The following is a 15,944-nucleotide window of genomic DNA, read 5'->3' on the forward strand; positions in this document are numbered from 1 at the left end:
TCCCTGAGTTCTGTGAGCTTTACTAGCAAATTAAACTCAAGGAGGGGTCATGGGAACCCTGATTTATAGGGTTGGTCAGACGCACAGGTAAAACCACCTGGGGTTTGAACTTGGCATTGGAAGTGGGCAGCGGTCTTGTGGGACTGGGCCCTCAATCTGTGAGCTCAAATGCCATCTCTAGGGGATAGCATGGGAAATTGGAGGACACCCAGCTGGTATCTGCTGCAAAATTGATTGCTTGCTTGGTGGTGGGGAAAAAACTCCACACATTTGGTCAGAGAAGTTTTCTGTCTTTATTGTGGTGTGAGAGCAGACGAAAAAAGTTTGTTTTTTCTGCTCAGACTTTGTTTTAAGGAACAGGGGAGAGGGAAGTTCTGTGGTTTTTGAAGTTCTTAGATAACGTGTGTGTAGCTTTGTGTCGCATCATATATGGCATTATATTATTTTCTACCCTTATCTACTCATACAGAAATTGCACAGTAAAAACATCAAAGTTTATTCATAAAATGTGGATCTATTGCAGTCACTAAAAATGTTGTAGAACAGATTTTAATGACTGAAAGTGTTCATGATAATATATTCAATGAAAATATGGTTATAAAGTTTTATAGTCTTTTTTTTTGTTTAGTATCTATACAAAAGCTATTAAAGTGTATGATTTTAATTTATTAGCCTTATCATGAAATTGTTTTCACACTATAAAAGTCATGCTAGTCTTAAGTGAGGGTAGGGATGGCATAAGTTTTTTTTGTTTGAGGTTCTAGAATTTATGTGGATTGGCTGATAAAGAGCATTTATGAAAAACTATTGCTAACATCAGATTTAATGGTGAAATATTGAATTTAAAAAAAAGTAAACAAGTGGGCCAGGCGTCATGGTTCACACCTGTAATCCTAGTACTTTGGGAGGCTGAGGCAAGAGGATCCTGGAGTTCGAGACCAGTCTGGGCAACATAGGGAAACCCCGTCTGCAAAAAAATATTTTTTAAAAAATTAGGCATGGTGGCCCATGCCTGTAGTCCCAGCTATTCAGGAGACTGAAGTGGAAGGATCACTTGAGCCTGGGAGTTCAAGGCTGCAGTGAGCTGAGATCGTACCACTGCACTCCAGTCTGGGCAACAGAGTGAGTCCATCTCAAAAAAACAACAAAACAGACTGGAGAACATAGGGAGACCCCATCGCTACAAAAAAAAAAAAAATCCTAGCCAGGCGTGGTGGCACATGCCAGTGTTCCCACCTACTCAACAAGCTGAGGTAGGAGGATGGCTTGGGCCCAGGAAGTCAAGGCTGTAGTGAGCCATGATCAGACCACTGCACTCCAGTCTGGGTGAAGAGTGAGACCCTGTTTCAAAAAAAAAAAAAAAAAAAAGTGTATATACACACACATTCACATACATAGAGAATGAAAAGCAAATGGGCAAAATATAAATAGTTGGTGAATCCAGGTATACAGGAGTTCCTTGTACTCTTGGAACTTTTTCTGTAAGTTTGAAATTATATCAAGATTAAAAGTTAAAAAAAACTGTATACAGCATATGTAGATTGGAATAGACCCTCTGAAACCTCATTTCCTGGATTCCTTCAGTGATCTAGCATTTTGGAAAATACGCCTGTCCCCTACTGTTAATACCAGGTAACCCTGTACATACATACCATTTGCATCTTCAGAGCCCCATCCCAGACTTACCTGGTCATCAACATAGCTGCTATTTCCGCTCTGTCTGTTGCTAAGACCATATATAGCTTGTGTCTTATCTGTACATCAAATGAACCCAGAGGTGAAGTGTTACGGGACTGACCTGGAGTGCAGCTTCATTTTGCCCACACTAGTTCCACATCAAGACCACTATGTTCATTAGAATTTGGCCCAGTCTCTGCAAATGTTGCTTCTGCATATATCTGTTAAAAACTCTCAAATGCCAACTTTGGGCATCCAGAGATATGTGAGGCCTAAGAAATTTTCAGGTGCTCGGTGACTCACAGCATGAGTTATTGGAATATAGACCTCACTGTGTAGAATGATGTGAGTGTCTTTGGTTTCTATACTATATTTAAGAAAGATGTCAATAAAATATTTGTATATTAAATTATACTTAATAATTTGTGGAGCTCACTAATCATGGAAGACTTTAAAATTACTTCCCTGATTTATCTATTGGGTTATACAAGTTGAACTGAGTCACCTGGGAATCAATGTGGTTTTTTTTTTTTTTTTTAATGTTCTTACTTTTATTTTGACCACAGCAAAGTTCTGCTCTCCAGAGCCTTTTTGAGCTCTAAGGTACATTGGACTTCTATTTCTAGTCTTTAACCTGACTTCTAGTTGTTCCAAAGTTTTGTTTCTAAAAGAGTACCATGTTGGGTGTGGTAGGAAAGGAATAATTTAAGCTCTTAAAAAATACACACACACACACCTGGTACTTTAAGCACCATGGTTTCAGAGAATTCTGCATAACATTTTATATGTCAAGATTTTGAGACATGCATGTCATTACATAGCTATTTGAGTATATAGGAGTAAAGTCTTCGTTTTGGATTTTGAAGTGAATAATGGGGAAAGAACTGATTTATCTTTACAGTCTTACCTCATCTTCCCTTTCTTACCTGGTCACCATAAAAATAGTGCTATACAGGCTGGGTGCGGTGGCTCACGCCTGTAATCCCAGCACTTTGGGAGGCTGAGGCGGGCGGATCACAAGGTCAGGAGATCGAGGCCATCCTGCCCAACACGGTGAAACCCCGTCTCTACTAAAAATACAAAAAAGTAGCCGGGCGTGGTGGTGGGTGCCTGTAGTCCCAGCTACTCGAGAGGCTGAGGCAGGAGAATGGCGTGAACCCGGGAAGCGGAGCTTGTAGTGAACTGAGATCGTGCCACTGCACTCCAGCCTGGGCAACAGAGCGAGACTCTGTCTCAAAAAAAAAAAAAAAAAGTAGTGTAAAATAGTGCTATACTACATTGACAAGACTCAGAGTCTACACTCAGATTACAATAAATGAGAAATGGCAAAAACATATGTTACATTCTATGCATTGGCCATAGAGAACAAACTTAATAAAAGGAAAAGTGATAGTATGGGGAAAAAGAAAAGTAATGGCACTAAGGAAACAACTGATGTGAACAGGATTATCCAGCTTCTGCTGATACACATTTTTTGCTTCCTTTGCTGCACGTGCCACCCCATCTCTCTCACAAAGGCTTTACTGATGTTAAGAAGTTAGAGGTGCAGAGATGCTGTTGCTTCCCCAACAGTGGGCTTGGTTTCTTTTTCAGCATGTTTGAAGATATTTTTTGCTGCTTCCATCCTGAGGAATGGCAGGTTGGGCAGCATGTACTGCACATTCTTTTCATCTGGAGTTCGGAGGGTTGGTTCTGGGTTTTTTTTGTTTGTTTGTTTTTTTTGAGACGGAGTCTTGCTCTGTTTGTTGCCCAGGCTAGAGTGCCGTGGCATGATCTCGGCTCACTGCAGACTCCGCCTCCTGGGTTCAAGCGATTCTCCTGCCTCAGCCTCCCGAGTAGCAGGGATTACAGGTGCTTGCCACTGTGCCTGGCTAATTTTTGTACTTTTTAGAAGAGATGAGGTTTCACCATCTTGGCCAGGCTGGTCTTGAACTCCTGACCTCATGATCCACCCGCCTTGGCCTCCCAAAGTGCTGGGATTACAGGCATAAGCCACTGCACCCAGCCGGTTCTGGGTCTTTTAAAGTAGCTGAGTTGGTCACTGTGGCTCATGCCTGTAATCCCAGCACTTTGGAGGGCTGAGGCAGGAGGATCACTTGAAGCCGGAAGTTCAAGACCAGCCTGGACAACATAGAGAGACCCCTCATCAATACAAAACTTTAAAAAATTAGCTGAGTGTGGTGGCTCATGCCTGTAGTCCCATCTATTGGGGAGGCTGGGGATCACTTGAGCCCAGGAATTTGAAGCTGCAGTGACCTATGATGGCACCACTGCACTCCAGCCTGGGCAACAGAGTGAGATCCTATCTCTAAAAAACAAATAAAAACTTAAAAAATAAGGCTCTGCATGCCAGTTATCTTGGGTCCTAATTTATTGTGGATATGGATAGAGGTACAAAGGAAGGATTTGCATTCTAATTTCCCTTTTACCACAATCTGACTTATTCCTCTTTCTAGAATATAAAGATTCAGATAAGCATACTTCTAGTAAACCCACACAAGGAGTTAAAAAAAAGAATGATTGGTCTTTTCCTACCCTCCACAACTTGATCGTAATTTGTGTATATATATATACACACACACATAAACACTTGAAGAAACACCAGGCACTTTATAGACATAATTTTTATTAATATGGTATCCCTGAGAAACAGATTAGGTGTAAACATTATTTTGCTTTACAGAAAGGGAAATGGAGGCAGGTTAACTTACAAGACATCTGGAACCAGAGTATCTGTTGATATCCCAACCAATGCTTTTCCCACGAGACTATACATAGATATACTAAAGACAATAATTTTTTTTTTTTTTTTGACATTACAGCACACTTCCTAAATCATCTCAGATCCTGAGGCACTACTTCAGACTGGTGTTTCTTGTAGCTTCCTGTCTGCTTAGGCAACATAACAGAAGTACCATCTTCCCTTAATTCCTAATAAATATTATTTTGTACCAAGATTCAACAGCAGAATCCTAATTAATCTGTAACACAACAAGCTATGAATTATAGAATGCTATATCTTCCTACTGCTCCCCCTGATCTTATTCTAGCCATAGAATTCTAATTGAATGTGAAACGGCTACTTATCCCAGTCCTTGGCCATCTGGCCATGTTTATCTTTCTTCTCACCTGCTCATCAAAATATCTTCATCAGATATTATGATTTCTGACCTTTATCTCCCATAGGAGCTAGTCCCCTAAAACTGCTTATTCTTTCAGTGCCAGTCAGCTGTTTCCTTATCGGTAGTTATAGCACAGTATCTGATTTACTATAGATGATGGTTCTACCACCTCATGGTCTGCTCCTAACACCCATGTTTCAGCTAAGGTGATTCTCTCTGCCTGCTGCACAGCCCATATCATACTATTCCTCAAGTTCTCATACTACTCCAAGCTTTATCTGGCCTTCCTTACAGTCTATCCTTTGCCCTTTGTTCCATCTACACAAAACACCTTGCTCCCCTATTTTCCCGTTCCTCAACCCACCCAGCACTCAATTTTGCAACTAGTTATGGGAAGTTCTTCCTATCATAATTTAACCAGTAACCTTCCCTCCTTTGAACACTTCCTGCTTCATGAAGCCTTCCTGAATAAAGAGAAAAAATATCTCCCAGATTTTTGTTACAGCAAACTAATGCATTGGACCACAACATTTATGCATAGTGTTGCTACCTAGCTTTCTAGATTTCTCTAAAACTGCTGCAACTATGCATGTGCACTTGGTTGTCCATGTCAGTGTCATCTGCTTTAGATTGTAAGGACAAGGAGAGGACTTGTTGATCTTGTGCTATACAGGGCTCATCATACTATGAGCATATGGGCAGTTAATACTATTGTATTATAAAGATGAGTAATTATATTTGCATTTAAAGAACTGCTTTTAATTGTATTCAGCTGAATGTGTATGTCTAGATTGGCAGCTCCACTGGCCAAAGATAATCCATCTTCCCTGCCATTAGGGTAAAGGGCCTGTTCGCACACAGTAGTCCATTTTCCTAATACGTGGGAATGTGGCAGTGGCTTCTGCTTATTGCAGGTAAGTGCCCATGAGGGCATAACACTATACTAGGTGTGTGGAATATGGACGAGTCCCTGTTTGCAGCTTTAACTGCTCTACCTGTCACCACATGCAGCTGCCTTGCTCTGTGGAACTTCTGGACCACAAGGGACAGATGAAATTCAGATGAGACTGGGCAGAAAGAAAACCAACCTAAATCCTGTAAATGTATTATTCTATTCCAACCCTTCTTCTAGGACTCAGAAGAAACTAAGAAATCCAGGGTTCACACTTCAGTATAAGGTTTTCATTGTTTCTGCATAAGAACACCTGTTCTTGACAAGATGATTCATAGGGCAGAACCAAGATGGACATTAAACTCTCCTTCTTTAAGGTAAATGAAGAGGGTGCCTGACAAATATGTCATTTTGAGCACAGGTTTAAGTGAGCAGGAAGAGTCATTCATTTTAGCATTTCCATTATTGTATAAAGAATAGCTAAGCCGGGTGCATTGGCTCACACCTGTAATCCCAGCACTTTGGGAGACCTAGGCAGGCAGATCACAAGGTCAGTTCAAAACCAGCCTGGCCAACATGGTGAAACCCCATCTCTACTAAAAATACAAAATTTAGCCGGGTGTGGTGGCAGGTGGCTGTAATCCCAGCTACTCAGGAGGCTGAGGCAGGAAAACTGTTTGAACCCAGAAGGCAGAGATTGCAGTGAGCTGAGATCATGCCACTGTACTCCAGCCTGGGCGACAGAGTGAGACTCCATCTCGAAAAAAAAAGCCCAGCGCAGTGGCTCATGCCTGTAATCCCAGCACTTTGGGAGGCCGAGACAGGCAGATCACCTGAGGTCGGGAGTTTGAGACCAGCCTGCCCAACATGGAGAAACCCCGTCTCTACTAAAAATACAAAATTAGCTGGGCATGGTGGCGCATGCTTGTAATTCCAGCCACTTGGGAGGCTGAGGTAGGAGAATCACTTGAACCCAGGAAGCAGAGGTTGCAGTGAGCTGAGATCGTGCCATTGCACTCCAGCCTGGGCAACAAGAGCAAAACTCCATCTCCAAAAAAAAAAGAGCTAGACCCATCTAATGGGCAAAGTCTCATAACTTCTTCTTGAAATGTAATGGGTTTTTCCTGTCAAAATGCAGCTGAATGACAGAATGAGTAAAGAAGGATGCTTATCAAATTCATAGGATCTATTACCATGTCCTCTCTGCTTATATTAAGGGAACACCATAGACACTGAGAGGTAAAAGATGTTATCCATCAGTTCAGATGCAGGCAAGGAGAGGGACTGAAATCTTCCTTTCATTCTTTAGACTGCCTTGGGGATTTGACTCTAGATCAGGAAAAACAAGGAACAAACAGTGGCATAAATCCTAAAGTGAATTTCCTAAGCTAACTGGACATAGAATAGTAGATGGATCTCACTATTGGAAGACTTTCTAAACAATACATTTATTGAGCCTCTTTCCTTTATATATCCTCAGGGGCTTACTTAGGAGCTGACTGTGACAGAAGCTTTTCCCGTGCATGGATTTCTCGGTGCTTATTAAGGGCAGAGCTTTTACTGAAGCACTTGCCACAGTCATGACACCCATAGGGTTTCTCTCCTGTGTGGGTTCTATGATGTGCACGTAAGTCAGAACTCTTACTGAAACTCTTTCCACAGTCAGGACACACATGGGGTCTCTCTCCTGTGTGTATCCTCCGATGTGCACTAAAATGAGAACTGTTATTGAAGCTTTTTCCACACTCTTCACATTGATAGGGCTTTTCTCCTGTGTGGGTTCTCTGGTGAATGATAAGGCTTGAGCTCTGATTGAAGCATTTCCCACACTCACCACATTGATAAGGTTTCTCTCCTGTGTGGATTCTCCTATGGGTGATGAAATTTGAACTGTCACGGAAACTTTTTCCACAGTCAAGACATTTATAAGGTTTTTCTCCAGTGTGGATTCTCTGGTGTCTAATGAGTCGTGCACTCCGACTGAAGCTTTTCCCACAATCAGCACATTTATATGGATTTTCCACCTGGTGGGATACCTGATGCATGAGAAGGGAATTTGGACCAAAGCTTTTGCTGTATTTGAGATATTTATAGGGTCTCTCTCCCAAGCAAGGTCTCTGTTGACTTAGGACTTCACTTAAGCTCTTCTCTGGGAGTGTCAGTTTTCCTCTTTTCTCCCCTGAGGTCTTTGCCCACTGTCTTCCTGATCTACACTCACTCTCATTGCCTTTACCCTGATGAAGATACCGGGGAATTTTCCTTTCAGATCTTGCAAGTAATGTCCTATGCAGTTGTACTTCCTCAGAAATATCCCGTTTTGAATTATCTTCATTCTCAAATCCAGCTTCAAAACCTGATGTAAAACAGAATTTTAGAAGTTATCTATTTTCTTAATCATATGTGTCACAGGAATGTAAAACTTGGGAAAAACAAGCATTACACCACATGATTAAAGATAAAATTTAGGGAGCCCTAGATCTCAAATAACTACCATTATCTTATTAAAATCCCAATGTTTTACTTCTCTACTTGTTAACCTATCATGTGCTTCTTATCTACATAGGGCCTGAATAATATATATTTTAACTCCTCTTGGTCACCTAGGATCTTTGGAAAATCCTCTCAGTACAGCATGGAAAACCACCAGGTTTTAGGTAAAATAATTTCCATGTTTCTACAGGAAAGACACTTTCTAATACGTATTTTTGCCACATCTCGGGTCTGTCATAGTATTCTTATTCATGTTCTTCACCAGTAACTAAAAGGTTTAGAAGGACATGCTCAGGAAAACATTTTTGGAAACTTTTATATCCAGAGGCGCTTCATGAGTCCCCTTCCCCTCACATTCCAATATACATTGGAAGTAAAAACAGGATAGAAAAATATGTAGTCTTTAAAAGAACCAAAAGGCCTTAAGAACCAAATGCCTGGCTTTTTTGGGCCTAGGCTATGCAAATTTGCATTTATTCAGATATTTCAGGTAAACTCTGAATCCCATATTCCCTAGACTAAATCTGGGAGTAAAAGCATGTTGAGTATCAGCCCATGTTTGTACCTCCTGAGACAGTATTTCTACCCAGAAGCCTAGTCTTATGAGATATTTCATGAAATATTCACTAGATTAAATAAATCTTAGAACGTTAAATATGTGAATATGTATTGTGAGCCTCCAAGAGGGGTATTTACCATCTTCCCAAACCTATAAGTTATTTTTTAGTAGAATATATTAATACCCCATGGAATTGATATTCCAGGGAACACCATTAAAGAATGCTGATCTTAAAGACTTATGAAAATGAAAACTATTATTTATTAAATGGCTACTATGTGCCAGGCACTGTGCACAGTACCTCATTTACATCAACCCCATGAGGTAGGTCTTAATATATAAGCAAACTTGGGGGTTAAGTTACTTTTTTTTTCACTCGTTGCCCAGGCAGGAGTGCAATGGCACAATCTCAGCTCACTGCAACCTCTGCCTCCCAGGTTCAAGCGATTCTCCTGCCTCAGCCTCCCGAGTAGCTGGGATTACAGGCACACGCTACCACACTTGGCTAATTTTTTGTATTTTTAATAGAGATGGGGTTTCACCGTGTTGGTCAGGCTGTTCTCCAACTCCTGACCTCAGGTGATCCGCCCGTCTCGGCCTCCCAAAATGCTGGGATTACAGGCATGTGCCACCATGCCCAGCCTTAAGTAACTTTCTCTAAGTCACTTAACTAGTAAACAACAGAGCCCAGATTCACATACGTACACATATATGACTCTAAAATCAGAACTCTTCTCACAAGGAGGGAAGCCCTTGTGAAGTATTTTTTTCTTATCTAGCAGCTAAGATTCAAAGGGTCAGTTCTCTCAGGAACCTCAGATTCGTAAAAGTGAACAACAGTTATCAGGTTTTCATAAATGTGAATAAAGCAGACATACAGCTGGTATATGAGCTGAAACTAGAAGAAAACATTATATAAAAGAGAATGAACTTTTAAAATCAACTTCATCCTACTGTGGGTACATGACATGCTACTTGAGAAATGTGAGCTTTCAGATTCCCTGCTTAGTAAACTGGTTGGAAACCTAGTGGTTCATGAATAAATCACAGCAGATTCACAATGTGCAGCTATCTCAGATTGATGCTCTAGTGTGGGGAGGCAAGTCACATAAATAATTTATATCCCCTCAGTGAGCTGCTTTAATAGACAAGAAATATGGGTGGTCACAAGAAGAATCCATGAAAGCTGGGTGTAGAGGCCAGTTCTCAATCAGATGATATTTTTCCTAAGTCCCATTATCTTCCCTTTGTTATTTATACCATAATACTGAAAGAATCTTACCACGGGGGCTTTGGAATAACACTGGAGCACGGGCTATGACAGCCCCTGGGGGTATCTCAGTATCCTCTTCATCATCATCAGAATCTTCCTCTGTGGCCTCGTCTGCCTCCTCGACTTGCTTCTGAGCTTCAGCCTCACTGGTCCCCTGGAAGGGGCAAGAAGCAGTCTCTTCCTGGCCATCGTTGGGTGGGGCAGCAACCCGGACACTCACCAAAGCATCCATCTCTTCAAAGAAGGGACAGGTCTCTGGTGCCTGGCCATTCTTAACTTTCCGATAGCTGGTTTGCAGGCTTTTAAACTTGGTCCGACACTGCTCCGGGGTCCTAAGAAAGCCATATTCCCATAACCTCTCAGCCACTGCTCCATACAGCTGGCTGTTGCGGTGACAGTTCCGGAGGGCTTCATAAAACTGGGTCTCACTAAGAATTGCAAGGTAAGTCTTGGTCTCTTCATAGCCCCAGTGTACACCTGCCACCAGAAGAGAAATTTCAGCACCACTTAATCCAGAGCTTTAGAGCCTGAATTCCTCAGTCCTATCATCTGCATCATGAGAATTCACCTAAGCTCAGGCTCCTAGATGAAAAAGTAAAAATACTTCATGTTTCCAAAATCCACAAACTCAGTATAGAATGTTTTGCTTCTTTATATCCTTTAGCAATTTCACAGAGACCTTTATTTACAAATTCTGTTTAGCCATATAAAAAAGAAGCTGGCCAGGCACAGTGGCTTATGCCTGTAATCCCTGTGGATCACTTGGGGCCAGGAGTTTGAGACCAGCCTGGACAACATGGTGAAAGCCCGTCTCTACTAAAAACACAGAAAAATTAGCCAGGCGTGGTGGTGTGCACCTATAGTCCCAGCTACTTGGGAGGCTGAGGCATGAGAATCGAGAATCGCTTGAACTGGGGAGGTGGAGGTTGCAGTGAGATGAGATCACACCACTGCACTCCAGCCTGGACAACAAAGCGACTCTGTCTCAAAAAAAAAAAAAAAAAAAAGTGAAAGAACAAAGATAATGAAAATAACATTTAGCACATGTGTCACGTTTAATTAACCTACATATATTTGTGTCTGCAACAAAAAAGGAATAAGAGAATGAAGAAAACAAGAAGAAAAATAAAGAGAAATGAAAAAGCAGAAGACACAAAGACCAGAAAGCTAGAACAGAACTAAAATAAGATCATGCATGTCACAAAAAATAGAAGGAAAAGACCACTGCTCACAAAGGATCTGCAACTTTAGCAATGTAGTCCTCCTGCTTTGCCCCATTTTACACTTGAGGAAATGGAAGCTTAGAATGGTTAGATAACTGCTCAAGGTCGCCCAGTTGATTAGTGGTCATCAGGATTAGAATCTAAGCCTCTTGAGTCATACCTTGGTGCTCTTTCCATAACAGCATAGTTGTACCAATTACATTAATGGTAGTAAATGATACTTTAAAAAGGATTCCATAGGCAAGAATATTTAAATAGAGTGTTAAACAAGCTTTCTCACTGTAGGACTTCTCAATCCTGTTAAGATGCCAATGTATACTATGAACCTCAGAGGAAACTTTGATGTTTCCCAGCTCAGTGTGGTGGCTCACACCTGTAGTCCTAACTACTCAGAAGACTGAGGTGGGAGGACTGCTTGAACCCAGTGAGATCAGCCTGGGCAACACAGCAAGACCCTGTCTCTGTTTTAAATATATTTTAAAATTTTTAAAGAAAAAAATGTTTCCCCAACTTTGGACAATTCTTCACTGTACTATTCTAAGTAAAAACGAATATAATAAACTGACTTTGAGCTTTGGGGAAGTAAAAGATAAAATATGTAAAACATCAAGTTCATATGACATACTCAATCAACACTGGTTCTACTTAAAGATAATATTGTGCCACATTTTTCTCAGTGAGCCTGCAATGATTTTAAAATCAGGGAAAAAAATAGTTTAGTAAAGAAATGGAAGGAATGATACTCCTTCTCAGGACTGAATTTTCTGAGTGTATTTCTTTTAAAAATCTAAATTATTCCCAATTATCTCACTGATTTTCCCATAAAAGAGAATGAAATACACACAAAGAATTGAGTTCCCTAAGTGGCAAAGCTGGCATGTGACATTAAGCCTTCTGACCCCACGTGCAGTCTCTTCGTTCCCCAAGTCTAATTCCAAAACTCCAAGAAGAAAAGCTTCTTACCACCTGGGCTTCTGAACAGAACAGGTGCAGTTGAGTTGGGGTCCTGGGGGGTCGCCTCTAGATCCATGTCATCACTGTCAGACTCCTGAGCCACAGCCTCTTCTGCTCCCTCCTCATGCTGCCAGCCCCTCTGCCCTGGCTCCTCAGTCTCAGCATCGCTGCCTACCAGGCCAGAGTGAGAAGCTGCTGCTTCCAGGCCATTATTGGGCAGAGCAATGACCTGAGCACTCATCAGGGCTTCCATCTCTTCAAAGAAGGGGCAGGTCTCAGGTGGGTGGCCGCTCTTGACTTTCCGATAGCTCTTCTGGAGACCTTTGAACTTGGTCCGACACTGTTCCAGGGTCCGGAGGAAGCCATATTCCCTGAGCCGCTCAGCCACAGCCCCATACACTTGGCTGTTCCTATGACAGTTTCTGAGAGCCTCATAAAACTCAGTCTGGCTGAGAATTGCGAGGAGCGTTCTGGTCTCTTCATAGCCCCAGTGCACACCTGCCACCTTCTCATCTTCAAAGCTCCAGTGATCCTGTTCCACCCAGCTTCTTCTATCTTTCTTGGATGGTAACAGATCAGCATGCACTCGTCTGTCTCCTGTGTGGCTGCCACTTGGAAGTTCTTTCTCCTTGGAGCCCAGCAGATCTGGGATCCATGGCTCTCCTTGCTCCAACCTGGAGACCACACTGGATTTAGGAAATGGAAATCCTGCTTGCAGGGAAACAAACAAAAGTTGTCACAGTTTGGACTGATTATCACAAAAATCTTGAAATTCAGTCATACCTTTTTCATCCAAGAGGATTATAAACAAAGTGTCTAGGGAAATGTTTTCAGAAAGTTCAGTGGGCTGAAAAAGGTGGGGAAAATACAGGAAACCCTAAAGGATGAGAAATGTTTTATTTTCCAGAGCAGGGTGACAAGAGAGGAAAGGATTCTGTTGTGTGTTCAGAGCAGATAATTCTATTCCAAGCTCTCCTATTTGTAGGCAGGTCCTAGTACTGCTGGGAATAATTGTTCTTCACTTGGGGCTACAGAATTAAACATGGCATGATTTCAAGGGGGAAGCGAGAGAAGACTGTCTTTACCTTATCCATTTCCTTCAGTCAGTCACCAAGTTCTAAAGATGTTTACCTTAGTAGTCTTTCCTCTCTATTCCCACTGCCACCATCCAAGTCCAGACTACTTATCCTCTCACACCCAGATAATTGCAGCAGTCACTGTTCTACCTAACCGCAGGCTCTTGCTTGCTTCCTCAGTGCACATGCTACCCTGGTGAACCTTAACCTTAGTGCCTACCATACCCATTCCTGTCAGACTCTTCCCTCCAGAACACAGCACACTGTTGTTCACCACTCTGTGCCTTTACTTTTAATTCCTCCTATCCAATTTCAGCCCATCTTTCAAGAGGCTGTATTTGCCAGTGCCCTCAAGAAGCCTTACCGACAGCCCTCCCTCATCTCGCACTCTGACAAACCCATACGGTACTCACACAATTGGGCAAGTCATTGTCTGGCACTGTTTCAGTACAGTTCATATTCGGCACATACTTAAGAGTTAGCTATAGTGTTCTCAATCATGTTTTTAAGTTCTTTGAGGACAGGCACATTTTCTTATTGCAGAGTACCCTGCAAGGTGTTGAGCACCTTGACAGGTGTCCAGAAACTGATGAACTCTGCAAGTCTGTGTGTGAGATTCAGGGATTTCATCTGGGTGACTAAACAGACCATTACCAAACTGGCTGAGAAGGCCATTGTCTTGGATGATAAGATCAGAATTCAAAACAACCTCAACAAATTTTAAGTGAAATGGTAACAGGAAAAAAGCATACAACATGGAGATCAATAGACTACAAAGAAGAAAAACAAGTTCTAGAAAAATCAAGTACAAGAATAATCAACTAAGTATAAAGGTATTGGGGAAAGCTATCAGAGTCCTGGAAGTTACCAGGTGAACAAAAAAATATAACAGGTTGGGCTATACTGATACAAGACATTGCAAGATTCTGAAGTAAAATTCTTACTTAGCTTCTAACAGACTTTCAGGAAAATAATAAACATAATTTAGTTCCCCACAATTAACATGATATTTGGAGAACTTAAAGGTTCCAATAGAGAGCAACAGAAACTTAGGTTTAAAGAATGGATCTTCTGGGGGAAAGCTTAAGGTAACAAATATAGTTTAATTTGAAGATGGAAAACAACCAAAAGGAAGATGTGCCTTCAAGTATAGAAAAGAATTTTTATCTAGAAAATAATGACCTACTATCATCATTACCAAAAGGAAATAAAATAATTCCAAGTTCTGATAAAAACCAGGGAGCCATTCTCTGGTGGACTTATCAAGAGGTAATATAAGAATACCAGAGGGCTAAACTACATGTCAACAACCACATATTCTGCAATTTCCACTTACTCCTGAAATCGCTTTCCCACTCACTATTCCCAACCCTACTTCCCAACTTGAAATGGCAGTCTATCTTCCCATATGAATCTACTCCTCACCGCTCCTTTGAAAAGGTTTGAGCTTCTCCTTTGGGTTCATCTGCTCCTGTGGTCCCAGGTCTGGGCTTCTTGCCCTCTCTTTCTTGGGTACACCCCTGGGCTGGGGTTCCACTGACTCCTGCCGAACACTTAATAACTCTTGTGATGATTTCGGGGGTGTCATCTTCTCCAAGCGCACTTCCTGCCCCTTCACAGAGACTGTGACCTAGAAACAACCCCCGTTAATTGTCACTGCAAGATCATAATGAGGGGCATTCCCAGAGGAGATTATTTAATACCCTAAAAGAGATCATCTTTCAGGGCCATGGCCAGGGTTGTAGGGGTGAGGGAGGTTAACGTGAACAAGGGTCTTATTCCATTGCCATTAGCTTAAAGCAGTTGAAACTCCAGAAGGAAACGATCAAAATAGTAAACCCACCTTCAGGCTGAAAAAAAAAAATCCCCTTTCTTCCCTATTAAGAAACTATAAAACTAGGAAAAACTCATTATGACAGGGTAGGTGAAGGTACACCCAAGGAAGCATCTCCAGACAAGCACTATCTGAAAAAGTTACCTATACCAGACCAGAAGTATAAGCCTCACCAAGGGAGACTGTGTCCCTCTTTAAGCCTGTCTATATCTTAATTTAGCCCTCCACCCAATATCACACTTTTGAATTTGAATTCCCCCTCCCTTCTCACCGAAGATCCAGGTCTTCCAGGCTCTCTTTCTAAATCTTCCACGAGAGTCACTGCCTCCTCTCCATTTTCTGGACATTGTTCCTGTACCCAATTCTGGATCTCCCCAGGTAAGACGGTCAGGAACTGCTCTAGCACCAACAGTTCTACAATCTGCTCCTTGGTGCGCACCTCCGGCCTTAGCCACCGACAGCAAAGTTCCCAGAGTTGGCTGAAAGCCTCCCGCGGCCCAGCCACCTCCTGGTAATGGAATCTCCTGAAACGCTGTCGGAAGGTTTCAGAGTTAGTGCCATTCTCTCTTAGAGCGGATTTGGCCATCATTAACAGCAGAAAGCAGCTTCCCTTCGCTTAAGAGTCTGGGTTCCAGGGCTTACATCTGTCTTCCCATGTCCTTGGAGAATCCCCTGCAGATGGCTGTAAGAGGAGTTTCTTCCTAGGGCAGAGAAAGATGGCACTATCGGAAGGAATACATTCATATGTCTAAAGTCTTGCCAGAGCTGGCCTGCGTTCCCATGTGCTCCGAGTGGCCTTCTGAGGTAGCACAATCTTCAGTAAATAGATTTTGCAAAAGCTGCT

The 15,944-nt window shown here is 42.0% G+C and overlaps 1 protein-coding gene across 3 annotated transcripts; it reads right to left on the reverse strand.

Annotated features, from left to right (window-relative positions):
- Nucleotides 1-4,283: 4,283 nt before the first annotated feature.
- ZSCAN29 (zinc finger and SCAN domain containing 29) lies at nucleotides 4,284-15,697 on the reverse strand. Of its 3 annotated transcripts, none has more exons than XM_009249769.4 (5): nucleotides 15,372-15,697; nucleotides 14,692-14,896; nucleotides 12,200-12,864; nucleotides 10,023-10,490; nucleotides 4,284-8,044 (listed from the first exon to the last, which is right to left on the reverse strand). In XM_009249769.4, exons 1-5 carry the CDS (start codon nucleotides 15,445-15,447, stop codon nucleotides 7,176-7,178), a joined length of 2,283 nt encoding a protein of 760 aa, XP_009248044.2. In that variant the 5' UTR covers nucleotides 15,448-15,697; the 3' UTR covers nucleotides 4,284-7,175. The 3 variants fall into 3 exon arrangements, with proteins under 3 accessions (XP_009248044.2, XP_002825417.2, XP_009248045.2); XM_002825371.5 differs by having other exon boundaries at nucleotides 12,200-12,898; XM_009249770.4 differs by lacking the exon at nucleotides 14,692-14,896 and having other exon boundaries at nucleotides 12,200-12,898.
- Nucleotides 15,698-15,944: the final 247 nt, after the last annotated feature.

Source organism: Pongo abelii, chromosome 16 (assembly GCF_028885655.2).
Source record: "Pongo abelii isolate AG06213 chromosome 16, NHGRI_mPonAbe1-v2.0_pri, whole genome shotgun sequence".
NCBI lineage: Eukaryota > Metazoa > Chordata > Mammalia > Primates > Hominidae > Pongo > Pongo abelii.